At 50.8% G+C, this 27,334-nt stretch overlaps 1 protein-coding gene across 3 annotated transcripts in view; it reads left to right on the forward strand.

Annotated features, from left to right (window-relative positions):
- Nucleotides 1-1,163: 1,163 nt before the first annotated feature.
- The window catches only part of SCHIP1 (schwannomin interacting protein 1), a gene marked incomplete at both ends in the record, with an annotated part of 33,975 nt that continues 7,804 nt past the window's right edge, over nucleotides 1,164-27,334 (forward strand). Inside the window, one exon of one of the 3 annotated variants that reach the window (XM_080349545.1) lies at nucleotides 1,164-1,646. In XM_080349545.1, coding sequence (XP_080205671.1) covers nucleotides 1,164-1,646 — 483 coding nt within the window. Of the gene's footprint in view, nucleotides 1,647-18,652; nucleotides 18,683-27,334 lie in introns of those variants that run through there. The other 2 variants (XM_080349546.1, XM_080349547.1) reach the window with 2 other exon arrangements.

Below are 27,334 nucleotides of genomic sequence, written 5' to 3' on the forward strand. Positions count from 1 at the left end.
CTTGGTCTCTGCTGCCAAAGAGATGACTGTCGAATAAGACTCGTAAGCTGGTGAAGCAGGCGTGTCCTCGCAGGTCTGGAACCCCACGGGGTGACCAGCTGCATAGCAACGAGTTCAAAAATCCCAGGGGTTAATGGGCTGCAGATGTTTCCCTCCTTCCCCTCCTCCCTTTACCCCATTTGGAAGAACTGACAAACCCAGGCTGGACCTACGTGGCTTTCCCTATTTCTGCCAAAAAAATAAACTCCAATTAAACGTTTGAATTTAATTATAATTAAAACTGGGTGCTCACTCTCCCTCTGAAGTTTATCATCCCCTATACTCTCACCTGCTGTATCTGCTGGGCTGGTTCTATAGGGATCTGCCACCCAAAGCTCAGAGGCTGGCCGGGTGCTGCTGTACCTCCTAAATACCACGTTGAAGGTGCTGTGTGATTAATGCTCCCCATTTTGACCACGCAACCTTAAAAGGTCTTCTTTAAATGAATTTGGGAGTGGGAACATCTGCATGTTAAACTTGGCTTCGGTGACCCAGAATATTTAAACTAGATTATTTTTTTTAGCAGAGTTATTTATAGGCTACTCTTACCTAGTTACTTTAAATTACTACCAAAAAAAAAAGGAAATAAATTGAGAGTGTCAGAGCAGTGATTTGTAGCAGGAGCCCATGTCCCTTGGGGTGCATGTTGGAGGATGCCACTTGCTTTGTAATTAACAACGAAGCCACCTCGCAAACCCGGGCATCCTAAGCCTGATGCAAAAGCGCTGGCGTCGTGTGCCACTCCCTTCCCAAAAGGATTTTTCCCCCCCTAAGAACTGTGTTTCTACGGCAAAACAGCGTTTCCCGCAGGCCCGGCCTTGCCCGGGGCACCGCGACCGGAGGTGCCGGAGGTGCCGGGATGCGCCGGGCGCCACCGCGGCGGTTCCCCCGGCCCGGCCCGCCCCGGGGAGCGCCGCCCCCGCCCCGCCCCGCTCCGCCCCGAGGCCGCCGCCACCGCCTCCCGCCCGCCCGGGGCCGCCCCGCGGCGGCAGCGCCGGCTCCGGTGCGCGGGGGGGCGGCCCCGGGCCGGCGGTTCCCGTGCCCGGCGGGCAGGGCCGGTCCCGGTGTTTTTTCTGACACGGCGCCTTCTCGCTTCTCTCCGGCAGGACTCCCGGGAGGATGGGATGGATTTAGGGAGCGACGCCGGCAGCAGCCGCTCCAGCTCGGAGTCCAACTCCAGCAAAGCCACGCCGTGCTCGGAGGGCAAGTCCTCGCCGTCCCCCAGCAGCCTGGACCTGGCGGCGCTGGAGGACTCGGAGGAGGAGGAGGAGGACGGGGGCTACCTGCCCTCCCCGCCGGCTCGCCAGGAGCCCCCGCGCTGCCCCGATGCCAGCCGGAGCGGCTCCCCCGCCGCCGCCGCTCCCCGCCGCCCCGCCGTCGCCCGCCCGCGGCCGCACCAGCACCAGCGGCCCCCGCCGCTGCCCCCGCAGGAACGGCGGCGCGGCGGGGCGGCGGGACCGGGCGGGCGGCGGGCGCGGCGGAGCGGAGCGGCGCAGCCCCCGCGAGAACCGCAGCCGCCGGCCATGGACTGGGCGGCCCTGGAGAGGCACCTGGCCGGGCTGCAGTGCCGGGAGCAGGAGCGGGGCCAGCGGGCGAACCCCGCCTCGGTGAGTCGGAACGGGAGGAGCGGGCGGCGGGCGCGGTTCGCCCCGGGGCGATGACTCCGTGCGGGGGCTCCGCGGGGGGATGTTCTCGGCCGGTGGCGCTGGGGCGGTGTGGGGTCGCGGTTCGGGGAAGGTGGGTGCCTCCCAGCCCGATGGCTCCGGGGAAGCGGGACACCGGAGGAGGGAACTTTCCCGGAGCATCTTCGGGAGGTGGTTGCTCCGCTGGTTGCTGTGCTGGGGAGCGAGGTGGCTCCGCCAGCCCTGGGCCGTCCTCAGAGGTGGTTTTCCTTTGGAGAGGCTGAGGAAGAGCAGCCTTTCTGCTGGCTGGGGGCAGGCTGCTGGTGGATGTTCTCCTTGTGTAAGGGATGATGAGAACCCGGTGTCAGCAGAGATGAAACCCCCAGACGCGTTTTTACAGAAAAACCTGTAAATTGTTAAGTGCTCATGTTATCTACAGCGTGTTTTAGAAATTGTGTGTAACTTCTGAGCTGCAAACCGCAGCGACGGTTACATGAACAAGCGCTGCACACGTGCCTGTGGCACGACGCTGGTGGAGGCTCTTCCATAATGTATGAATTGCAAGGAATCTACAAAAATCTCCTGAAACCGCTGCAGGAGCCCTTGGATGCGATGACACACGTGATGAGAAATGTGTGCCTCACCACCCACGCCCTACAGCCTCGCTGCTGGCGCACTTCATCTTTTTTGTGATTTCTTTCTGATGAGGCATCCCATCCCCTTACTTCCTGTGAAGTCATCTGGCTCAGGGAGGTGGGGATTTCCCCCTACATCCTTGAATTTCAACTAATCGGTGAGAAACCTGGGTGGGTGCTGGATGTGATAAATGTGATGAGGAGCGGGACAGCTGCCACGCAGGACAATTTTTTCCAAAGCCTGAACATCGTGGCCTCAGTGCCCTGAGGAACTGACAGGTAACATCCTTAATTACAGTCATTTGTACAGAAACCTGGCTTTAAAAACAGAAAAAGGCAGCTCATTTTGTGCTTTGGGAGCTTATTTCTTCAGCACTATCTGATAAACTCCTTCCACCCCGAGCTGCTGGCAGCATCTGCAGTGCTGGAAAGTCTTCGCCTCCGGGTATGTGCTTAACCAGGTGAGGTGTCACAGAAGGAATTTTGCCTGTTCACCTCCATGTGGATTTTCCTCCTCCCTCCTGCTATTGTCACTCACGTCTGCCTCACGTCCCGACTTGTCCTGCGCAGAGTCGGGGTTTGCGGGTTGTGTCGTGCAGCCCGAGCGCTCCTCACCAGCACGTGGAGCCGCTCGGAACCACCACAGACACCCAGGTCTGGGCAGCGAGGAGCCCAGCGCCGTGAGAGCATCTCCCACGGGGAGGGCTGAGCTGCCACTCCTCTCACAAGCAACTGGAGATTTCCAGAGATGAGTTTTATCTTGTATGCGGCCCTGGAGAGACTTTCCTCAACCCTTCACCCAGCTGGTGGTCCTGGAGGCACCGGAACAAGGCGGCTTTCAATTTGCTTTCCCAGCTTTATCTTCGCTCCTGCAAGGCTGGGATTCCCATCCTCCTGGCACACAAGAGGAGGAATTCCAGACCCAGCATTTCATGTGCGATGTCCCCCCTGGCACCGCTGTCCCCTCCCGCACGATTTGGGCTGTGTCTGTATCACCCACGAGCTACAGGGACTTGTACCTTCAGGGCCAACTAAAACCAGATTGAAGAGGAAATGTCTCTTTTTATTTTATTTTATTTCTTTTTTTTCCAGCCTCTGACATTTTCCTGCGGTTCAGTATCTTGCTATTTATAATGAAACCTTGCCTTGCCCTGCTGGAAGCCCAGCTGTTTGTAAACATGAAAATCATGTAGTGGAACCAGCCAGGAGGCAACTCCAGAGAAGATGGACTAGCTTGCTCCAACTTCTAGCAGGCTATATTAGAAAAAGGGCAATTTCGGTATTACAGGCCTTGGCTAGTGTAATCTGAAGTGATCTTGTCACCGGGGATGTGCTGCGGAAGTGGAAAATGTTGCTTTGGGTGGAGGTGTTTATTGGGCTGGTTTGTGTTAATAGGAATCCAGCGTAGACGTTCTTTTATGGAACATAAAAAAATCCTGAGCAACTCCTGTGAAGTTACAGGAATAGGGAATTTTTTCTGCTCTCGGTACCTATATTTACTTGATTTTTTTCATGCTTCAGGAGGAGGCAGGAATGTCCCATCAAGGCTCCATCTGGCCTCAGCTTTAGGTTTTAGGAGGTTTTTCTAGGCAAGGAAATGCAAGGAGGGGTCGGGAGGGCTGCAGCTGGCCTAAATAAAACGTTTCAGCTGAAGAGGGACCTTCAGTCACATCTGTACGTGCAGAGATCTGCTCCAAGTCTGGGAAGGTTGGAGAAAGTGGATATTAATGATGTGGGAATGGCTGTTGTTGAGCTCCCAGGTGCAATTACACAACACGAAGAAGCTGTGAGGACCAAGGCTGGTTCCTCAGGTCACAAACAGGGGATGGTGGCTGAGAAGCTCCTACCAGGGGCGTTCAGGAGGAGGCTGGTGACTTCTGCTGGGCTTCGGCAGCCCTGTTAAATGATGCTGGTGAGGCGGGAGCAGCCTGGTTGGATGATGCCAGGCTGTGGGTCTGTCCGTCCTGGCCATGTTGTGTCCAAGGGCATGTTGTTCTCAAGATGTGGGCTTGCTGTAAAGCCACCCACGTCCCCAGCGCCACATCGGTCTGGTGGCTCTGGCAAGGTTCACACGGGCCAGGTACCCATGGGGACATGATGTCTAGCAATGGAGGATATTTCCTTCCTTCCTTCCCCAGAAGCAAGGATGAAATGAGGTTCTTAGAGACACAATTTAGTGCTAGAGTTTATGGTTGGGCTCAATGATCTTAAGGGTCTCTTCCAACCAAAATGATTCTGTGGCCATTTCTGGAGCTGCGGTTTAGTTGTGACACGGGGCCTGAACTTGCTCCATGATGTTCCTGCTCCCTTGAACTTCACCCAGCTGCTGTGTCATTCTATGGAGCCTCACGCTGTGACCGAATCTGCTGAGAGATGGGACTGAGACACTTAAAAAACATACTTGGAATCACTGATTTCAGGCGCTGCAATGGGCTGAATGTTCCTTGCCTTTGAGCCAGGTGGGTGCTCGCACTGTGTGGGTATCAGCACGTTCTGCATTCCCAGGGGTTTCTGTCTTTTGGGGCAGCTCTACCTGTCTGCAAGCTCTCTCTGACACATGCAAACCCAAAGGATTGTGTTAGACAGCTCTCGAGCCTGCTGGACATCCACCGAAGAGAAGAGATGACATCTTTTCTGATGGTAGTCAGTGCTCAGAAGGCTCATCAAAAAGCTGCTCGGACCAATCTCATCACCCAGCTGCAGGAAACCCGCCACCCCGTTTTCTTCCCTTTGCTCAACTCCTGGCTGTATCCGAGGCGGTAACAAATGTGCCATGAGATGATTTATGGCGCTTAGGAGCTGTCGAGGTGCTCGGGAAGCAGCGGCGCTCCGCTTGCCGTTTCGTTAATGGCTCTAATAAAATCCAAATCAGCGCTAATGGTTTTAATATTCTTTCCATTGCATCTCCAAGGATGGTAATTACAATCAATAGGATGTGTTTGCTGAAAAGAATATCTGCGAATTCCGTAGTCAATTAAAAAAACACTTGCAGGAGAGGAAATGGCTCAGCCAGACGACTTACCCCTGTAACGAGACTTGGGTGCTTGTGACGGTCTGTGGATGGATGGCACTGCTGGATGAATTTTGCTGTCCAAAAGCGGGTTTATTGCAGGCAGTGGTGATAAAAGCTCATCCCTGCGGCCTCCAGTACTTCTGCAAAAGGCTCCTGTGTGTATTTTCCCTTTTCATCACTAAAAATGTTCCTACACACACTGCTGAGACAGACAGATGCCCATTACGTGGTATCTTTGGCAATACAGGTTGGAAGTCTCTGTGAAAGCCTTTAAGGGCTAGCAGGAGATGCCAAAAGTCAGTAGGGTGGAAGTTAGCACGGACCAAATAAAGATCTGTTTCTTCTGCTTGGGGCTTTATTGGTGTCTTCTCTCATGGCTGCTGAAAATTTGAGACGAATTTGAAGTGTATATTACAGCATGGGATGAAAGTGCGAGGTTCTTCATCCCTAGGTGATGTTCAATGTTGGCTGCGAGTGTTGCGAGTGGGAAATAGCAGCCAGGGGTTTAATGCCTGAAAGCAATTTTCCCCAGACAAGGACTGTCGGTGCATTAACTTCTGACACAATAATTTCCAAAATCAAACTCCTGGCTTGCAGGAAATTGCATTTCTGTCATTCCTACAGCATAAAGTCCCAGCATGATCACCTCTCTCCACCTGATGGCTCTTTTACCCACTCAATTGGATCATTTAACTCCTCATTAGGCAACTGAAGAAAGTCAAAGTCGTGTTGAGAGAGGTTCTTTGGGGCAGTTCGTTTGCTTTGGGGCTCAAATGACATGAAAACCAAACCTTTTAACAGTGGAAAACACTGTAATTTCCATCAAACAATGGGTTTGTGTTTGCTTTGTGCTGGTGTCCCCACAGCTTCTCTGGTTGTGGGATCTACAGGTTGTGTCACCATCCCAGGAGGTGTTCAAAACGTGGAGATGAGCCTCTCAGGGACATGGAGCAGTGCCAGGGCTGGGTTAGTGCTTGGACTCAATGATCTAGAGGGTCTTTTTCAAGCAAAATGATGCTGTGATTCCATCACAGCGGGCGATGCGTCGTTGCATGTTCTGCCGCGGGGAAATGCAAGCAGCCCTGTACTTTGGCCGCTTTCCACCCAGCTCAAAGGTTAGATGAGGCTGGCAAGATATTAATGATCCTGCCAAAGTGCGTGATGTCATTAAGCTAAGAAAACATCTCTAGGTGCTCTAAAGTGCTCGTTGCTTGAAGAGCGTCAGTAATTACATACATTGGGAAGATGTATATTTGCTGCTCCTGAAACTGGGCCGAGCAAAATGTCCGCGATTAATAATCGTGAGCAAAAACTTGATCTCTGTTGCTGCTGCAAAGCCTTTCATTAAAGAAAGTGCTAAATACACAGGGTGACAGCGTACGGGTTCTTTTTATGATAAACAATTCTCCGTGTGTTCCTACCATGTGAATTCCTGTGGGTGATGGACCCCATTGAGCTGGCAGTGCTTCCCAGCCGACTGGTAAGTCTGTGGTTCGCATGGGATGTGGAAATTGTTAGAACCAGCCAAGGAAGTCGGGTTGTTCTAATGCTAATTGTGTTGCAGGCAACACTAAATCCCCCCTTAATGTACTTGTTGGCTATACAAGGCCAATGAGTTTATTTTAAAGGAGTATTTTTGCTCTTGGGTGTAGTTAAGTAGCAAATGCTAAGGATTTCCAAAGAGAGACATGAGCCTTTACGCAAGCCAGGATCTTTATTGTCTCAGAACATAATTTCGTTGGCATAATCTTAAAACTAAGGGATTGTGCAGTTTGGAGTCGTGTACCCCCCTCCTGCTGTGCCTTCGCTAATCATTTCAAATTCCACTTAGACATAAGTGACTGTCTCAGGTTGAAATTGCAGCGGGCAGCAGGAATGCTTGTTTGACAGGATAATAATGGTGTACTTGTGCATCTGTTTCTTGCATATTGGGTGTGATAAACGCAAGGTAGCGGGTTTATAATTCTCAGAATTGGCCTGTGCTGGGTAAAACCTGTTATTTTTCCTACTGAAGGACAGCGGTTGCTGGCACTGGATTAGTCTGGGGTGTCTGTAACACGTGGTGCTATGGAAAATAATGCTGCATGCAGAGGAATTACAGGCAGAGGGGGTTTAAAAAACACACGGAGAGACGCTGCAACTCAAACCACATGGCAGATGTACCGAGGAAAACCCAAAAGCTCCATCCCGGTGGCGACCGCCAGAGCTGCTGCTGACAAAGCCTTTCAGGAGCAAGGATTAAACTCGCCAGGCCCTCAAACTCTCGCACGCGCTTAGGAAAGGTAATAAAATCAATGTAGCGAGCAGAAAGTGATAGGGTTGAAGTCTAACCAGGCAGAGATTGCCGGAGGAGCTGGAATGGCAAGCGGGGGGTTTGCTGAGCTTGGAGCAACCCCCCCGTCCCAACGGGCAGGCAGGTGGTCCTGGGGCTGTCAGGGAGAAGTATTTTAAATAATCCTCCAATTACCCCCAAAACCTTACTATGTGTGATTGTATTAACAGCAGAAATGGTGCAGCAGTGATACGAAGAGCAAGAGTTGTCATGGTTTATTTCCTTATTTCTCTCCGCCTGCATTTAAGGTGGTTTTGCGTTTAACCAGCTGCTGGTTGGAACATCAAGTGCAATACTCGGTTATTTTTGTAAAGTTTCTGTAGAAACTGAAAAGAGAGAACTGGGTTCTGGCTGCATTCTGGGCATCGTTTCTCCTACTCCTGACAGCAAAAAGTCAGTACAATTCAGGTCGGTGGGGTAAAGCTGGGTCCCCATCTCCCGCAGAGGTGAACTTGGAGCATCCGAGCCAAGTGATGCTCCTGACATATTGTAAACGGCATCTAGAGAGGGATTTTCTGGGCTGTACTGGTGTCCCGTAAATAACTCCTTGATGTTCATGTAGCTTTTAAATGAGTTGTTCCAGAGCAGAAATGCTCCCTGCTTTGTATGCACCGGAGCTCAGGATTTGCGCACAAACACGCGAAACCCCTAGAGCGGGTTTGCAAGGGATGCTTGAGAGTTACTTTTCTATCTTAAAAAAACCAAAGGATAAATAGAAAGCCCAGGTGAGCTTCCCTGTGATCTCGTTTGCAAACGTTTCTATGTGAAATAAGCCATTTACCAATATTTTGGCCAAACCTCCTTTGAGAAGGTAAGATAAACTTTCTGAACTCCAAATCAGTTTGTGTTTGGACACCCTACGACTTCCCCTACTGAAATGCAACATTTCCTTTCTCACGTCTGCTGTTTGGTAACTGTTTTAACAAAGCTTATACACTTCGCTATGTAAATAACTGCACTTATGCATGGCCAGGATGCAGTGGGGCAGCCTCAAGGAGGTTTACAGGGAGCACCGCTTTGTATTGGGTGGGAAAAATGGACTTTTGTGATGCTTTTTGAGGGGAAAGCCTGTTGTGAGGGTGTCCCGGTGGCTCAGTATAGGTATTTATTTTCTGAAACAAGTAGCTGTTTAATGCCATCATTTGATTAGTTCAGTGCTTTCCAAGGCTGCTCACCTTGGACCATGAATTCCTGTGCCCAGAGAGGCATCCCCAGCCCAGCATCGCAGGCTGAGGGCTCCTCCAGCAGCGAGCTTTGCTCTTTCTTGGCTGTTAAACCTTCAAATAATTCTGCTTTTGCATGAGAATCTTCCTTAGCTATAACTAAAAAGATTCAAAACCACTTCTTCCAACCTGGATCCAAAATCAGTCCTGCTTCTGTGAGCAAAGCACTGATGGATTCGGTGGAGAACGAGTTTCCCTCTTGCAATTATCCGCAGTTGTTGCCTCAGACGTGAGGTGCTACATAATCGCTCTTCTCTTCAAGGGTTTCCAGCTTTTTCAAGTACTTGTATCATTTTGGGGCCCTTTGTCTTTCCCTGTCGCGCCAATGGAGTCATTTGCGTCACAGAAGTGGTGGATCTTATTTATGTCGCCAGTCTGGGTTTGCTGCCCGGTGATCTATAGATCTCCTTTAAATGAGAACATTGCGCTAAGGCCATTTATTTCAGCTCGCCCGCGCTTTGTTAAAATGAAACCCGAGCGTTCAGCTAGGCTGGAGGAAATAGCTGCAATTCGGAGGGGCTGGGGAGGAAAGGGAAGTGCCGGGCAGAGATTTAATTGTCTCTTAGATGGCAACGCTAAAAAAAAGAGGAGAACTATATTAAAGTGCTTAATTCTTTATGCATACAAAAGCTGCTGGTATGTACGGTCCGTAGAGAATGGAAATGCTTTTAGTGAGTTATTAAAAATGTAATCTAAACTTTTTATTTAATGTAATTCCCATATTGAATTTATTAAAGAGGGACTTGGGGAAATAGCAGAATCCTGTACCTGAGTCGTGTGGTCACCCTCTTCTCTGTCTCCTTTGCTTGATAGGAGTTTAATAATGAACTGTTCTTACTATTTAAAAAAAAAATAGTCTGTGAATCATTTTTCCTTACTGAATTCTCTATGCTGTGCATATGCATTAATACATAATATCCAACAGCTTAGCATATATCCCGGCACAATCTAGCTGGCCTTTTCTTTCTTCTGCTTTCTCATCTGTTATTTCTCAGGTTGAAAACCATAAAGCCAACGTGTCGCTGTGTGTTGTGACGATGGAAAAGGCTGTTTCTTAGGAGGAGACTCCCAGCTTGTTCCTTCTGTAGCTGAGCTGGGAGCAGCGGGAAACATCCCAGAGCCTTGAAAATAATACATCCAGGCCCCTTTGCAGTCATGTGCGGTTGGGAAGGGCAAAGCAGGTGAACATCAGGGCATGGGCTGCAAAGCAGAGTTCTCTACAGCCTCATCCCCCCTGCTTGTGCAAGGCTTTAAAAATACATCCTCAAATGAGCCAAGTGGTTAATTTTTCCGTGCCTTAATAATATTGAAATTGCACAAAAAAGGTTGCTCAGGAGCTGATCCCGTACTCTTCCCTGCACAAAGGCTGGATGAGCAATACCTGTTTCCTTAGAAATCCCAGGCCAGGCTGTACATAAGACATGTGGATGAAGGTTTCCCATGTTTTGCAGATAGTACTGATTGTCCCTATAGGCCATGTTGCTCTATTTAATATATACATACATATTAACATATATATTTTCCTTGCCGTTCCCCATCCCAGTTGAGCTTTTAGGAAGCCACACGCTGACAAGGCTGGAGTTTGCCACCAGTGTTGTGTGTAGAATATAACCCGCTGCTTAAGGTGTGCCTGTTAATTACTCTTATTTCTGTATTTTGCACCGGACCGAACAAAACTGGAATCAAGACAGGAGTGGTTTGATGTCTGGACCTGACCCTGCAGATGTTCCTGCTGTGATTGCAGGATCCTGTCCCCAAGGGACAGTGTTTCATCCCAGAGACAGACCCAGCTTGCTTGATGTAGTAACCGTAGCTTTCTGAAAGGGTTTTTTTGCTTGTTAAAGTCATGTATTTGGAGGGAAACTACTCGATATGTAACATAGCACATTTGTGGTGAAGTAACAGCTTCTGGTAAAATAAACTGTCCCCAGTGAGGGCCACCAGAAATATCCCGGTGCCTTGGACATGCTGCGGCTGTGCGTGTGTGATGTGCAGAAACGCGGCCAAACAAAATGCCCAATAATTGCATTTATTATGAAGAGCTTTGCTTTGTGCATCGGTGGATCTGAGCAAACGGCGACCCAAAGGCAACTTGTGTGGAGCAGCCGACCACAGACCAGGCGGCCTCCTCTGACCTTGAGCAGTCGCTCTTTGGGCCAAAAGATGTTTTACATGCACTTAACGAAGCGCTGATGGAGAGGAGGAGGTGAGGGACACGGGAGGCTGTGCGGGTTGCGCTCTGCAGAGATGCTCTTTGGCATGGAGGTGCTGCTCAAGGTGTGATTCCCCCCTTTACAAACCAGGGTTCCTTTTCATGGTTTATTTCATGTTAAAATGCTCTTTATTACCCTTCTGCTCTGGGCTCCCAGCGGAGGTGGTGGAGGGAGAAGCTGTGCAGCACAAAGCAAAAACCTTCTCTGGGTATTTTCTTTCTGTATTTGTTTTTCTTTATTTCCCCCAGTTTCTTTCGCACTGATAGTTCGGTAAAATCCAAAAATATAAACCATAATTTCTCTGTAGAGGGAGTCTGAGGCCCAGAAACAGCTTCTGCTTAATGGCATATCAAGGGGTTGTGCCAATACCTGATTGCTGGGGAGTTCCCGAAGCTTTGCAAAAACATCCCCGGGCTTGTTTGCAAAAGGTTGGGCTTATTCCTAGAGCCACCTCAGCCCCCCCAGCCACGCAGGGGTGCGATGGTGGATTTAAAGTCTCTGACATTGACCGCATATGTCCGATATACCATGAAATGCAGAGGCTGTGGTAGGGCACGGGATGGGTGAGTCCGATTCCCCTGGCCAGCTGCAATGGGGCCAAGGCAGAGGTTTTATTTGCGGCGCTGCTCTCTTTTCTTCGTCATATTTGACTTCTCGTTTGTCTTCATGAGTGTTGAGGTACTAAAACCTCATTCCGCTGCTTAATTATCATTATTCCATTTAGACGTGGAAATTACACTGGAATAGCGCACAGCATCGGAACGTGTTGCGTGTGCTGGTAAACGGGCTCGGAGACCTGAGTGCTATTTGGGGTGACCACGATGCTCAGAAAACAGCCCCTATTGTGAGAACAAATGGGAATGTTCTGTGTTTTGGCCCTGGGAACAAGGAGCCACTATGTGCAAATGCAGCCCTGGGTTTTTTGAGCGTTCCCAGCGATTTTGACATTCGAGGCGCTGCGAAGCAGCTGTAGGCGGTGGCTTTGCTGGGCTGGGGTGTCCTGGTGGCCAAGTCGTGTGTGACTTTGGGTAGAGGTGGCCCTGGGATGTCCCCTCAGCACCCACTGTGGGCTGAGGGACCGGCTGGTGTCACCTGTGTCCCCTTGGCAAGGGGATGTCACAGACCTGCTTGTTTTGGTGCTGGGTAGAGCGTAGAAGAACCAGAGTGATGCTCTTAATTGCAATTAGCACCCAGGGAGAAGACAAGCGAAGTGAGGCTGGTGGCCCTTCTGCCATCAGTGGCACGAACATCACTCAACTCAAAGGCTTCATTTTGACACAAAAATGGTGTAAGTGAAAGAAACCAAACCCTATAAGAAACCCCTCAGGTGTCTGTCTGTCAATATTGGTCCAATTCCAGCAGACACCCTAAAATGAATCACCCATATTCTTTATTCTCTTTAAAGACTGGCAGAAAACCATACAGTGTATTATCAGGAGAAGCTGAAGGCTGCCAGAGCAAGTCTGCTCGGAGGAAAAGAGCCTGAGGCAGAACAGGAGAGGGGGGAAAAATCTGATTGAAGAGACAAGAGTCGTTCTCTTGCTCTTATATGGTGCTGCTCCGCCACCAGCCGCAGCCGCGCGCTCCCTCGCTCCGTGACTAATAGGGCTCAGCTGGGATCCACCCTTGCTTATCCTGTTATTTTTAGCTTTTTCCAGCCTCGTGCTCGCCGTGCCGGCCCTACCGAGGGGTAAAACTCCACGGTACCAGTTTGGCAGTCTCCTGGGGAGGGCAGCAATGGGGTTTCTTATCGTTGGTCATTTTGGTTTTGGAGCTTGTAACCGATATCCCCTGCAAACCGTGCTGTGTCTGTGAAGTGTTATCAGCTTTCCGACCTACAGGCTTTCTCAAGTGACAGCGAGGTTGGGAGTCAAACTCAGAAAATCATCTTCTTAGACTGAAAATCTAAGCCCAGCCTGAAGCGAGAGCCGGGTTTTGCTCGCGTGGACCTGGGTTTTTCCCCACACAGTAATCGCATCCTTCCAAAAGACCCCGATCTCAACAATGCGGGAGGTTGAACCTCTCTGAAGGGCTATTGATTTTTGGAGAGTAGTATACTATAGTATAGCATAGTGTAAGTAGACCCCCCCCCCCCAAAAATGAGAGGAGTTCTGCCAGGCTGTGGAGTTCTGGACACCAAACTTCAGAGCTGGGGGGAAAATCCCTTTCTGTCTATTTTTATCCCAGCTGTGACTCAGAGGGAGGTTTGTCTCCATAAACTCACGCTTTTATTGTGGAAGAATTTAAAGGACACGGCTGTTACCTGTTTGTCTTAGTGTATTCATCTTTATGGTATTTGGCACTGTTTGAAAGAGAAACTTTTCCTTTTGGAGAGAGTTTGGAGTAGAGCTTATTTACCCCTTCAGCTTGCAAGTCCTTGTTCTGTGCTTTACCCATCCGTTTTGCAATTAAAATGAGTTGCAATATAAAACCAGCCCATAAATAAGCTCCCGAGGGCAATGGGAAGGGATGATGGGCTCGAGGCGACCCATAGCCAAATAATCCCGTCCCCATCCATGGCATATTGCCCTCTGGCTTCTAATGGCTTAAATCATAATTGATAACTCGGCGCCTAATTTTCGTTATGGGATGAGCGTCGGTGCAAACTCTTGATGCGCACCACGCTAAAGACGAATTAATCAAATCTATATTTGAAAAAATGAACAAAATAAATGGGGGAAAAGGGATGGGAGCTGCACACAGTGAGTTGGAAAGTGCTGCCCAGTGAGGGGAGTTTGAAATGTACAACTGGGTTATTAGCACCATTAAAAACTTCTCTCAAATCTGTTATCAAAGAGGTTGGATGAGGATGTTACTCGGACCTCAGAAGAAAGAGCTTTAATGACTTTGAGGTATTCTCTATCAATATTTATGTGGCTGCGCGTTTCATGTAAGATCTCGGATGTTTTGGGGAGCTGCTGGGTACCAGCATCCCCTCACCCTGGCGCTGTTCAGAGCAGAAAATGAGGGTTTGAGCCAAATTCGGGGTGCGACGGCTGTCAGTGGGTCCCCCCCTGTATTTCAGCTGTACAGGCCAAAAATCCTGGAAATTGTTTGTAGCTGATGGGATTTGCTACAAATCCTCTTGTAAATGGGACAGAAATAGCGCTGCAGAGCCAGGTGGATTGTAACGTTTTAGTTTATTGGTGCTAATACAAAAACATCCAGATTTGCCTCGTCCTGCTGAAAAGCTCATGTTCTCCATAGCGTTTTGCATACCGTGAATATTGTGTTCCCGAAGAACAGTTTATAAGAATATAAATAAAACTGCGAGGAGGCAGCTGTAGCTGTTTCGTTGCCATCTCCCCGTGCTCATTAGGGGCTGGTAGATGGAATCGTCCTCCATTCATTAGCAGTAATTACCTGGTGGGCTATCATACCTGCTCATCATCAGACCGCCTGTAAATTCCCTATTAAGCACGCGTGATCCAGCTTATAAATGGAACAATTACAAATTAAGCCTGTGCAGCTCTATCAGTGGGTCTTTCTAGATGGGTTTCATGGAGAAGTCTGGTTTACTGTATGTTTTGTCGCTTTTATATCACCAGAAAGTTATCAATACTCGAGTGACTTGAATTTTTCACTCCGATTCCCTGTAAGGCATTTGATATCCTGTGCATCGGAGGTATCAGAATGTGAAATTGCTGTAACCTTCTGTTCCGTGTTTTGAGGGAGGAGAGAATTGTGGTTTGATTGTGTAATGGCAAGGATGCCGGCTGTGGGATGCAGAGAAAATTGACATTTCTGGATGAGTCGCTTACCACTAAAAATGGAGCATTAGGCTGTTAAAAGTGCAAGATGTGCGCTTCTGCATCCAAATAAAGATGCAACAAGTACCCTTCCTAGTGCTGCTTAATTCCTCGATCATGTAAGAGTTACCACATAATAGAAATTCACTCTAGAGTGGATTTTTCCCTGCATTTGTTTTCTCGGAGCACCAAGAAGAGTTTTATTTGAACATTTCAGCATGCAGATTTTTAATCCTAAAAATGGATGGGTTGGTAACCCAGTGCTAAGGGGGAATTGTAAAGCTGCTGCTTGTAAAGGGCTCGAGAAACCACTGTAGAAGTAAAAGGGACTTGGAGGAGGGAAGGGTGCTCTTTGGATTCTTAAATCAGAGGTTTATCCCCTTGTAGAGAACAGTCATGCATCCAAAATGATGGGAAGCACCTCAACATCATCCTCCTTAAATAAAAAAGTAATAGTCTAAAGCATTATGTACGTAGGTGATCCAAATACTCCCCTTTCCAAACAGATGTCTAGTATTAACTGATTAAAAAATAATCTTTTTTCTTCTTTTTCTTGCTAGATTTAAACCCTGGAAAAGCTTTAGCTTGGCTTAAAGAGGGGCTAAATCCATCACTGCTAGTAAATCATCAGCAAAGAAAGCTGCAATCCCATCATGCTGTAAATAATTCTCAGTTCCCTGCAAGCTCGCTGGGCTCGGGGTCAGCAGGAGCATCCCGGGCTGGCTCCCTGCACCTCCCCTGCTGGGGTGGGGATCAGCTCCTGCCTCATTTCTACCTGCAATATGACCCAGCTATACATTTATTTTGAGATCTGAAGAGAAAAAGCTAGTCTAAATTAATATGCTTTTTTTAATCAACCAGACGGGTTGGCCAATGCCAACCTGAAAAATAATTTAACCTGATAAAGGCCCTCAAGGAATGACTGTTAGAAGGAAGAAGTTTCTAGTTTAGGTTTTTTGATTGGTTTTTTTGGAGTTAAGGAAACCCATCGCTCCCCTGCCTTGTTGAAGGAACAAACGCTGCTCCGACCCTTTTATTTCCCTCCTCACATGGTTTTTGGGCTGAAGGGCTGAGTCCTTGCAGGGGGGTCCAGGCGCACAGCAGGACGCGTGTGTGTAGAAGGATAATGAACGAAATCCTGTTGTTTCACTACAAGAATTTGAGCCTGTCTGGTAAAGCTGCATCTATCTGTGCATGGGGTTGAATTTCTTGTGTCCTCCCCCCTGTAGCCCTGCAAGCATCCAGGACATTGGACCTGGCCCGTTCCTGGTGGCCCAGCTTAACCCAGCACGGCCAGGATTGACCAGAGCATCTCCCCAAACCTGCTGAGAAGGGAAATGTTTCGTGCTGCTGTCCCCAGCTTGGTGTCAGACCCCCTGGAGATGTTCTCCAGGGCTTTGTGAACTTATACATTCTTTGTTTGGAGCTGGTTTTGGGGAAGAGCTTCAGGAAAACTTGGCTAGATCATCTCCTAAGTGGCGTAACATACCCTGGGTTGGAGGTGCCTCAATAAAAAAGGCAGAAGGCAATGCAGGTGCCCCCCTGGGTTTCTCTCCCCAGCTGAGAGGGGCTGTTGGGGGTCCCTGGGGCTTTTCCTGGTTGTGTCTTTGTGAAGAGCGGCAGCGCTGGTTCGCTGCCTCCATCCCGGAGCATCCTTTCCCACTGACCCACCTGGAGGGCTGCCAGGAGCCTTTCACTCCATTTAATCACTCATCTCTTTAATTATTGCCTGCCTGCCTGCCTCATTTCTGAACAGGGAATCGCGAACGGACACAGAACAGAGGAGCAAACCCAGATGTTGAAGGCCCTTCCCAGCTGCATTGCAGGCTCGTGTGGGGCTCCCAGCCCCGGAGGGAAGAGCTTTGCTGCAAATGGGTGGCTTTTCTGCAGCAGGTGACACACTAAGCCCAATGTAGCTCTCTCCTGGGTCATTTTGCAAAAGGAATAGGGTGTTAAATAGATGAAGAGGGGTTCACCCCTTGCTGCAGCAGACCTGGGTGCAGTCCCCATTGGGGATCTGCTGCGTGCGGAGCGACTGAGTCACCATCGTTATAGATTTATAGATAGACCCGCACGTGGAAAGTGGGGGATAAATTCAGGGGTTTTCCTTGCGATGCACATAGTAAATGGCATTAGAGGTTACGTAATGCGCGGAGCTGCTTTCAGCTTGCCACAGATACTTCTCCGAAGCAAGGCCAAGATTTATGCAGGATGTTGAAAAGTGTCTTGGTTTATTTTGATGTTTGGAAATACCTGCCTGGCTGAATGGGATTCTCTGCAGACCCAGTAAAAACCAGGCTCGACTTCATCCTCTCTTAAAAACTTGTGAAGAATGGTTTTTTGAATGATACCTAGATCTTTTTAAACCTCCACTCCTGTAGGGGAGAGGGTGTCGGGGAGGAGGGTTGGAGCCGAGGCAGGTCTGGGGGTTTCTCTCCATCCCAGCTGCATAGGAACATGAGGAACTTTCCATCCGCCCACGGCTGCTCCGGCTGGTTTGTGCGGGTGAGAAGCTGGGAAAGTTGGGGGAGCAATGCTCCTACAATGGCCTTTTTTCCTAGAGGCACAGCTGGTGCGGGGAATCAAATCCGAGATGGCCTGTGAGCAAGTGCTTCTGGGTTTCAGAGGCATGTGCGTTTCTGAGCGCGGCCACAGCTGGCTGCGACTGGGAGCAGAATAAAGCTCTTGTTGACTAAGCGAGGAAGGCGAAGAATGGGGGCTCTTGAAATTGTGAGCCAAAGCTGGATGCTTCTTTGAGCTTCACGGGCCTTTTCTTTGAATAAATTTGATTAGAGAAGGACCTGTTGTGGTGGGAGAGGGTGTTGGGGTGAGCACAGGTGTTGCCTCCATCCAGGCACAGACTGGCATTTCATAGAACAGAATAGTTGGGGTTGAAAGGGATGTTCCCAGCTCCCCCAGTGCCCCTTGTGCCATGAGCAGGGACATCTTCACCAGCTCAGGGTGCTCAGAGCCCCGTCCAGCCTGGCCTGGGATGTCTCCAGGGATGGTTCATCCACCATCTCTCTGGCCAACCTGGGCCAGGCTCTCACCACCCTCAGGGGCAACAATTCCTTCCTTATGTCCAGTCTGAATCTCCCCTCCTTTAGTTTAAAACCATCACCTATCTCAACAGACCCTGCTGAAAAGCCTGTTCCCATCTTTCTTACAGGCCCCTTTTAAGTACTGTGTACAAAACCAGGTCACATCTCTGGTTGGGGTGCCCAAGCAGGTGCTGTGGCAGAGTCTCCACATTCATTCACCCCCGCTGCAGGGTGCGGGTATAATTAGCTGGAAATGTGGGGCAGAGCCTTTTCCAGCAAAGATCGCGTTACATTTCTGCGGCAGAGGGCAAAGAGAAGGGATCGTGCAGCTCCCATTGAGCGGCTCCGTGTCTCAGGGAGCCGCGATCCATCGGGATCCGGTTCAGCTGCGAGCGGCCCCGGTCGGGCAGCCGGCGCTGCCGCAGCCGGGGGCGGGCGGGGGGGGCCGGGACTGCGGCTGCCGCTGCAGCATCGCCCCGGGGCCGGGCGGGGGGTGGAACTTCCAGCCGTAGCGCAGTGTCTGCAGGGGGGTCATTTATATTTTTTTGCCCGAGCCCCCCCGCTCTTTGTGCAGCCGCCGGCGGGGGCGGGACCGGGCTCCCCCCCTCCGTGCTCCGCCGGGGCCGCCGCTGCGCAGGAGCAGCGCGGCAGCATCCATCTTACCGGCTGGCCGGGCTCCCAGCTCCTCCTGCCCATCCTCCTCCTTCTTCCCGTCCTCCTCCTCCTCCTCTTTCCCCGCCGGGGCCGGAGACCCCGCGGGGCGGCGCGGCGGATGATGCACGGAGATGGTCCACCAGGAAAACTGCTCCTATCAGGTAAGGGGGGAGCGCGGCCTGGCCCCCCGTTCTCAGCTGCACCCTCGCTCTCAGCTGCACCCCCACTCCCAGCCGCCCCCGCCCCGCCGCCGCCCCCGGGGGTCGGGGGGTGCGGGCAGCCCCGACGCGGCTTTAACCCGGAGGTCCCCAGGCAGCGGGTTGGGAGCAGCCGGGGTGGGGAGAAACGGGGCTTTTGTGCCCGCCATGTGATGCTGGGGAGCGCCGGGGATGCGCTGGCCCGAAGGGGCGGCCGAGGGAGGGTTTGGCAGCTGCTGCCTGCACCCTGCCTGCTGCCTGCACCCTGCCTGCACCTTGCCTGCTGCCTGCCTGCTGCCCGCACCCTGCCTGCACCCCGCCTGCACCCCACCGCCTGCCTGAATGAAGCTGCTCCGCGTAAGTGAGCGAGCTGCTGTTTTGCTCTTCTGAAGTTGCCATCGGAGAGTGATGTAAATTTGAGAGTAAATAGAATATTTCACTGAGAGCGATGTAAATTGGAGAATAAGTAGGATATTTCGCCGTGCTTTCTATATCGAAGCGTGGGAGCTGAGCCCTGCAAGATGGTTGTTTTCAGATGCAGCCCAGTCGTGGTTTGTGCTGTTCTACTAAATAATCCGTGCGATGGGTTTGGGGATGAGCGTTTCCCTCTCTCAGCATCCCTGGGGCCTGGCAGCAGCGCTGGGGACGGCAGCACTGACAACAGCAGCACTGACAACCGTGTTTGCTGAGATTATTTCAGTGGGGCAAATGAGAGCTTGGGGTGGGCTGTTATTGGGGCTTCATTTTCCTCTAAAGAGAAGATGGGTGCCACTGGGTGCACCTGCACGGGAAATGGCATGTTTAGGGCTGGATGGCACAGCTGAGCTGATAAATGTACAAACGCTCATCCATCCGCAACAGCGATGCTGAGAACTGCGTTTGTGTACGTGCCGTGGAGTGTGTGTAGCAAAATACCCAACAGGCATTCCCAGCGGTGGGGCTGGAACCCCCAGAGATGAGGCTTTGCCCAGGACATCCTCGGTTTCCCCCAGCACCGCCTTTAATTTAAACTTCAATCTGCGTTTTAAGACAAAATATATTGCAAAATATATCGTGAAGGGAAAGATACCAAAACATATATATGTACAGAGAGAAGAGCTGGAAAGATTTTTCACTGGATGTTTTCAACCTAGCAAATGCTTCTGGCAATGAGTTTCCAATTTTAGCTCCTTCGCAAGAAAAAATCCTGTTGGTTTTTTTCAGCCTCTGTTTCAGGGGACCTGATTTTTCTGCAGCTCAGAGCCTGTTGCTCTCCAGTGCCTTAATAAATGGTGTCATTGTTTGCGCAGAGCGGATGTTTTCCCCCTGTACCCGTCGGAACGCGAGGGTTAAAGGTTGCGCATTGTTCGGCGGTGGTGGCGGGTCCGGGTCGTGCCGGGGTGGGCGAGCGGTGCCGGTGCCGATGCCGAGCGATGCGGCACAGGCCTGGCGCACATCCCCGCATCTCAATGCGCCGGGCTCGCTGCGATGGCAGCGCCTTTCATCCGCTTTCATCTGCTCGCTTGTTTAGGAATTGCTTCCTCTCCTCCAAACCCATAAATATTAGAGCGAAAAAAGTCGTGAGAAAAGGTCTTTCAAATGAAATCTGTTTTGAAACCTTCCTACAGCACTGCAGGGATTAGGAGCAACCCCAGCCCCCCCCCAAACCCATTAACCTAAAGGCCAAGTTTTAATCCCTTTGTGGCCGGCAATCCCGGGTTTGGGATCAGGCTGGTGGGCAGCGATGACAGGATTTTGGTGGCTGCCCGGGGGGAGCAGGGTGGCAGCGTGTAGCTCTGCTCCCCTCTCGCACCCCTGTTTGTTTGAAGCGACTATATAAATTAAAATCAAACTGAATAGAGGAACAAGCCAACGCATGGGGAAAAACTTGAAAAAGTGTTTGTTTTGGAGAAATCCAGCAGAAAAGCTCTGATGTGCCCATGTCACGGTTGGGACATCAGCTCGACGGTGGGGACACGGGACGGGGCACAGCACAGGTGGGTGTGAGGAAGAGGAGGGTATTTCGGTTGTATGTCGTGCTTCGCCTCAAAAGTCCTGTTTCATACCATTAATGAGTTGGCACTGCTGGTCTCTGAAATTCGGGTGGCCAAAGGTCCTCCTGGGGTTTTGGTTGTGGCTAAGTCAGGTTCATCGCTTTGAATTTAGGCCAGGTCCAGAAGGTCCCAGCATCTGACATCTTCCCTGTGGCTGCGTCCAGGAGTCATGCACACTTTGTGCCATGTATTTTTTCCTTTAGTTATTTCTCTTTTCCTTTTTATACTGATTTATTTTCCCATGCCAAACACATTGCTTCTACATTTTGACAAGAGAAACATCAGCTCTTGCACAGTGAGTAACATTCTGGGAGGTCCTGAGCTTGGGCAGAATGAAAGATCAGCCTGCAAATCCAGGCCTCAACGCAGAAATAAAGGTTTTATTCTAATGTGTGTATTAGCAGCGCTTTACTGGCCTGCAGCCTTAGCCAGTGCTTAGTTTACTTTGTAAATTCTTATTTTCAGCGTTGCCTGACAAGTCCATCTTTGCCTGGAGCAACACGGGGCTCTTCGGGCTGTTGCCGGCTTCTTCTCTGTTTGTTCATCACCACTGTACAAGTGGGGAGTCTGACCAGATTTACATCATCTCCTTGGGTTGATTTCTGATGTATTTTAAAAGCAGAGAAACCCCCCGGTGCCTCTGCCTAAGGCAGGAGCCTCCAAACAGGCAGTTGCCCATGGGAACCAGTTTTGGCTGCAGGCGCTGGCATCGGTGGCGGGCTGAGCTATCTGCTGGCGGGAGGGTCGCTCTGGAGATGTCCCCAGTCTTTACACGTGCAAAGCAAATTAAACAGGAAAGAAAAAGGAAATCTGATGTGAAAAATGAGATTTGGTGTGCTTAGAAGTAATTTCTTAGGCAGGTTGGGGCATGGGGTGCACCCATCTCAGCACCCTCTGTTCTCCTTGGGCCTCGTCTGGGCGCGTTCTTGACTCTCAGCTCCTGGGGTCTTGCTGAGCACCCAACCATAAAAGTTGGGCTGAAAAAGTCACAAGTTTAAAATATGAAATGCTCATTTAAAAAAAAAAAAAAAAGGTTTATTTTGCTTGGTATCTTCAGGGTTTTGTAGGCTTTTGCGGCATGTAGAAATACCAGACTGTCATCATCTTTTTCACTGAAGTGAATACAGATTCTCATGGCAGAGTTCAACCCTCAGAGCCTTGGAGAAAGCCTCAAATGCCACGAAGCCACCGCGGAGCGCTGGCCTGGCCTCTCGCCCGCGGCTGCCGGGGCGATGCTGCCGCCTGGTACGGCCTCGGCTCGTGTCACCCTGCATCCCAAACCAGTTACAATAAAATAAAATAAAGCCCGCATTGTAGAGAGCTGAAGCTGAAGGCTTTCTTGTTTAGATGGAGAAGAAAGGGAAAAAAAAGGCTCTGCAAAGTAGTTGGAAAGCATTTGGTGTGTTGAAGCTCGGGGAAGCATCATCAGATGGAGGACGTGGTCCATCTCATCCCTAAATTTGCAGGGGTTTGTTGCAGGTGCCTTGTCCTGGCTGCGGTGCGCTGGGAGGATGCTGTGCTGTGAAGAGACTCTCTGAAAAGATTTATTCTGGCCTTTGCAAGAAAATAATGGTTTCATGAAGTAGTTCTGGCAACTTGAGATGTGTGTGAATCTGGAAGTCACCTCGAAGCCCTGGCCTGAGCGCCTCATTGCCGTGAACATGGGTTTGGGAGGGGTGTGCTCAGAGTGTTGTCAGGATCCTGCTGGGAATTTAGGGGTTTTATGTACTAACTCAGTAACCGGCGGTGTTTGGGAGCTGATCCCCAGCAGAACGGGGGATGGTTTCCTCCCCCAACATCAACTCAAGCAAGCGTTATGTATGCGCAGTAGAGTTAAATTTAGCTGCACTCGGTGTGTGGTTAAAGCACATAAAACTTGATGTGTCCTATTTTCTCACTGTGTTTCAGGATGACTTGAGTGCCGCTGTCCCCAGCCTGTGTGTTCCCAACGGCATAGGTGCTCCTGCCGTAGGGACACCCCAGCTCACTGGCCCCATATACGCCCGTTCTGAGCTTTCCCTCCACACTATAAAAACCAAACAGGGCTGAGGTGGCCATGGCCACCTCTCCCCGTGCCAGCGTTGCCATGGGCTGCTGGAGGAGTCGTGGTGGCGACCGTGGCCATGGAGGCCAATCTCCTTCTGATGTGATCTGAAGGATCAGATGGTACCCGGGGTGCGTTAGGAAAAGTGTGACCAGCAGGTCGAGGCAGGTTTTCCTCTCCTGCTGTGCCCTGGAGGCCCCATCTGGAGTACTGGGACCAGTTCTGGGCTCCCTAGTTTAAGAAGGACATGGAATTACTGGAGGGAGGCCAGTGGAGGGCTGCGAAGGTGATGAGGGGTCTGGAGTATCTTTCTTATGTGGAAAGACTGAGAGAGCTAGTGCTGTTCAGCCTGGAGAAGGCTGAGAGGAGACCTTATTTATCCTTGTAAATATCACAGGGATGGATGCCAAGAGAATGGACCAGACTCTTTTCAGTGGTGTCCCATGAGGGGCAATGGGTACAGGTTGAAACACAGGAGATTCCATCCAAATATGAGGAGAAACTTCTTCACTTTGAGGTGCCAAAGCCTGGCCCAGGCTGCCCAGAGAGGTTGTGGAGTCTCCTTCTCTGGAGACATTAAAATCCACCTGGACACGATCTGTGTGATCTGGTCTGATGACCCTGCGTTAGCAGGTGGATTGGACTGGGTGATCTCCAGAGGTCCCTTCAGCCCCAGCCATCCCGTGATTCCGTGAGGCCCTGGCTAGCGATGCCAACGTGGAGTGTCCCTTGACAACTTTTTTGTTTGTTTAAACCCTCTGTGGACAATAGACGGGGTGTGTGTTGCAAGCAGAGGCCGGTTGCCAGAGGGATGGTGTTTGTCGGGCAGGTCAATGCAGAGCTGCCCGTGGCCTTGTGCACCAGGTGGGTGTCCTGGTTTTGTTAAAAACAAGTTTCTCTTTTAGTGAATTTGCCTGTCAGCTAAAACTGCATTTTCCTGGAGAACCAGACACATGTTTTGGTAAACCTAGCAATGGAATGCAAACTTATTGATAAGCATGGATGGACATCTCGCAAGAGGGGCAAGGAGAAACAAGTGACCAAGAAACTGACCGACTGTGTATAACATTCCATTCACGTGAATACTTCATATAAAAGTGGGAGATCACAAGGATCTCAGCCCTTTTTACCTTTTCCCTTCTGCTTATGGCCGACATTAGGAGAGGACCTTGCTAGTCATTTTTAACAAAACCAGGAAAGTGGGGAAACATCAAAGGGTGTTTCCTGTGCTGAGACAGCCACAAAATTCATTTATCATGTGGTTTGGATTGCCAGAGTTCAAATGGATCTTTGCTAATGGGGAGATGCCCCTCCCAGGAGTGCAGGGTTGGGTCTGGTCCTGGCCACCAAGAAGGGCACCCAGTGATGATGACAGGGGTGCAGGGGCTCCCAGCTGTGCCTCTTAACCAGTTTGGGTTTCTCCTGTTTACCTGAGCGAGGCGGCTGCCGGCAGCAGGGTTTTCACTGCAGGCTGAACCCGGCTCTGTGGGATCCACTCGGGGGATGCTGGTCCTCCTGCAGCATCCCGGCTACTGAGGGCGATCTGACCTGAAACCAGCGATAAAACAGTTTTTTAAAATGTGGATTAAAAGTGCTAAATGTATTTTCGTTAAACTGTGTCACTTCCCACCCATAGGGGTGACGCTGAGGTCGGTCTGCGTTGGGGTGGCTTTCATGTGGCATGTGATTGTTCAGCATCAACCCCCCATGTGTTGAGTACCATGGGCACAGGAGCTGGGCTGGGGTCCCCAGGTCAGCTGGCAGAGGAGGAGATGCGGGGGCATCCCTTCCGATGGACAAGGGCATGCGGTGACTTGTCCCAAATCGGAGGGGGAGCATGTGGCAGGTTGCGGGGTCAGCCCCCACAGCCCTGGCCACCACATCCTTCCTCTTGGGCTATGGGATTTGTATGTATTTTCTCAGATTTATTGTGTCAGGATCAGTCCCCACGGCCGGGAGAGGAAGTTAATTTAGCAACAGCAGGAAAGGACACAATGAGTCAGTGGTGGAAGGGAACTAAAAATAATGAAATATCCAGGGAACAACTTTGTTTCTTTTGGGAATTACAGTTACAAGGCAGCATCCTGGGACAAGAACAGGATTAAACACCCCTGTTTATTATCGCTGTGCAGTAATGCTGTGATGCATAATTTGTATGTTGTTAGAGCTGATAATCTAACTAGAACATGCATTTTGGGTGAAGTGATGTCAGCATGACTCGGATATATCATTTAAACATGTAAAGTTTGCAGCACTGTTATAATTATTAATCTAGCATGCGGCACAGTTGTGTCACAGCAGAAATCAGTGCTGTTGTTGCTGGCGTGCCATGTTTTGAGGCTCACTGAGAAACCTTGGCATCGGTTCCAACTTTCTGAGGGTTCCCTATAGAAATGACTGCCCCGAGCGGGTAATCTCTGCATCTCACTGCCCACCCGCAGCTGATTGGGAGGAAACATTTTGATGGGATCTCAGCAAGGACCGAGAGGGATTTTGCAGGGCTGGGGAGCAGCGGCTGTGTCTGGGAAGCCTGGATCTCCGGGCAGGACCGGAGGCACCAGCTGGAGCTGTCAGGGGTGCAGGTTTGGGGGCGGCAGAGCCCGCTGGGAGCTGGGGCTGGGGTGCTCAGCCACCCCCAAACAGCAACCAGGCGGTGTGGGGTTGCCCAATCTCTGCAAGCCCACAAGACGGGTGGCAGGTTAAGGCCAAATGCCTTTTTACACTCTTGGTTAATTCCCTTTTTTTTTTTCTCTTGCACCTGAAAAAGCTACTTTAGCCAAGAAATAGCTCCCTGGGGGCCTTCCTGGTGTTTTTCTTGTAAAGAGCGAAAACAAAACTTCATCTTTGTGGTTGACTTTGCTGTGACAGCCCATCCTGGAGCAGCCGTGTGAGAGCTGGGGACCACCTGGCTTCACCGCCCCGGCCGCTGGGGTTTAATTGGGGTCGCTCCCAGGCTGAAAACCCCGGCAGAAAACCTCTGGCTGTGACTGCGCCCGCCGGGCTTGGATTTTTGACATCAGACACCGGGTTTTTTCCTGCCCTTGTGTAGCCGGCAAGTGCTCGGCGCTATTTTTATCCAGCACTGGCAGTGGCTGGAGGAGGACGCGGCTTCCCTGGGCTCCCTCATCAGCTGGCCGGGGCTCCGGCGCTGCCTTGACTTTATTAGGGAAAAACAAGGTGCTGCGGAGCGACCGGGCGGCGAGGGGGGCCGGGGAAGCGTCCCGGAGCGGGGGCTGCCGTGGGTTTTGGCTCCAGGGACGGGTTCTTGATCCCATGGTGCCGACTGAAGAGCGGAGGAAGGACTGAGATGCTCCGGCGGGAGCGTCGGACCGGCCACGTGAGGACCCGGGAGCCAAGGAGATGAGTCGGGAGGATGATGATGGCATGGGTGATGTCATGGGTGACGTCATCAGGAAAGCAGCCGCGCCGGCCGGGGAGGGGAGTTATAAAAAGGTAAGGGACAAAAAGGAGCTTTTTTCTGCCACCAGTGGGGGGACAGGTCAAAACGTGCCCAACACCCTCCCCAGGGACATGGGATTTGGGTGCCAGAGCAGGGGGGTGCCTGGCGATATTTAACCACTGCAGGGCAGCAAACCTGCCTCCCCATGTGATTCCGTATCACTTGGTGATAAAGAAAATGTGAAAGAGATGTTTCCAAATGCATTCTCGTGCCTCGAGACCCCTGGGGTTCAAAGCAATTTGCCACATGGCTTGAGATCCATAAGTTTGACTTGATTTTGCATTTACCAGCAAATCCCCCGTGAAGAAAAAGGAGATAAAAAAAAACATAGATTCTGTGGTTACAATTTTGTTTTGTAAATCAAAGAATAGCTCTTGTACTTCACAGAGATCACATAAGGCACTGCCTATGGCTCTGGAACTTTAAATATAGTAATTGTCCGTGGCTGGTAATGACAGATCATGGCAAAAATAGCTTGGGTGGCTTGGCCGTGTCCCCGCGGGGCCAGGCAGGGGCTGTGCGCCCTGGTTGGTGACAATGGATGTCCCTGGTGTCCAGCATCCCCCGGCACTGCTGCGTCGTGACCCGGTGGCACTGCCCAGCGGGACGGGGACCTGCTGGAGTGTTGGTGGCACCTGTTAATCTGTAATTCACGGTGTAATTAGACTCTTCCCTCTCCAAACCAGCACGTGTGGGGTTTGGTCTGGGTTTGGTCCCATTGGTCCAACTCCAGAAGTGCCATCAGGGATCTCGGTGCACAATAAGGGGCCTGACAAGTCACTGCTGCACCTCAGCACCAAATAAATCTTCCATGTGCAGTTTTATGTGCTATTTTGGGTGATGTCTGTAACGAGTAAAGCTGCTGGTACATGTGCCTGTGTGCTAAATAGTGTGGAGAGGTACTTGGTGAAAAGAACAATCCACCTACCACTTCTGAAGGGACAGAAATAACGTAGTATGGACTGAATGACCTTTGAAGGTCCATTCCAACCCAGACTATTCTGTGATTCTATGACTTTGCTCCGTTTCCTAGAAAACTGCAGAACTCTTGCGCCCGCTGCCCTGGGCTCCATCCCGCA

Source organism: Nesoenas mayeri (assembly GCF_963082525.1).
Source record: "Nesoenas mayeri genome assembly, chromosome: 9".
NCBI lineage: Eukaryota > Metazoa > Chordata > Aves > Columbiformes > Columbidae > Nesoenas > Nesoenas mayeri.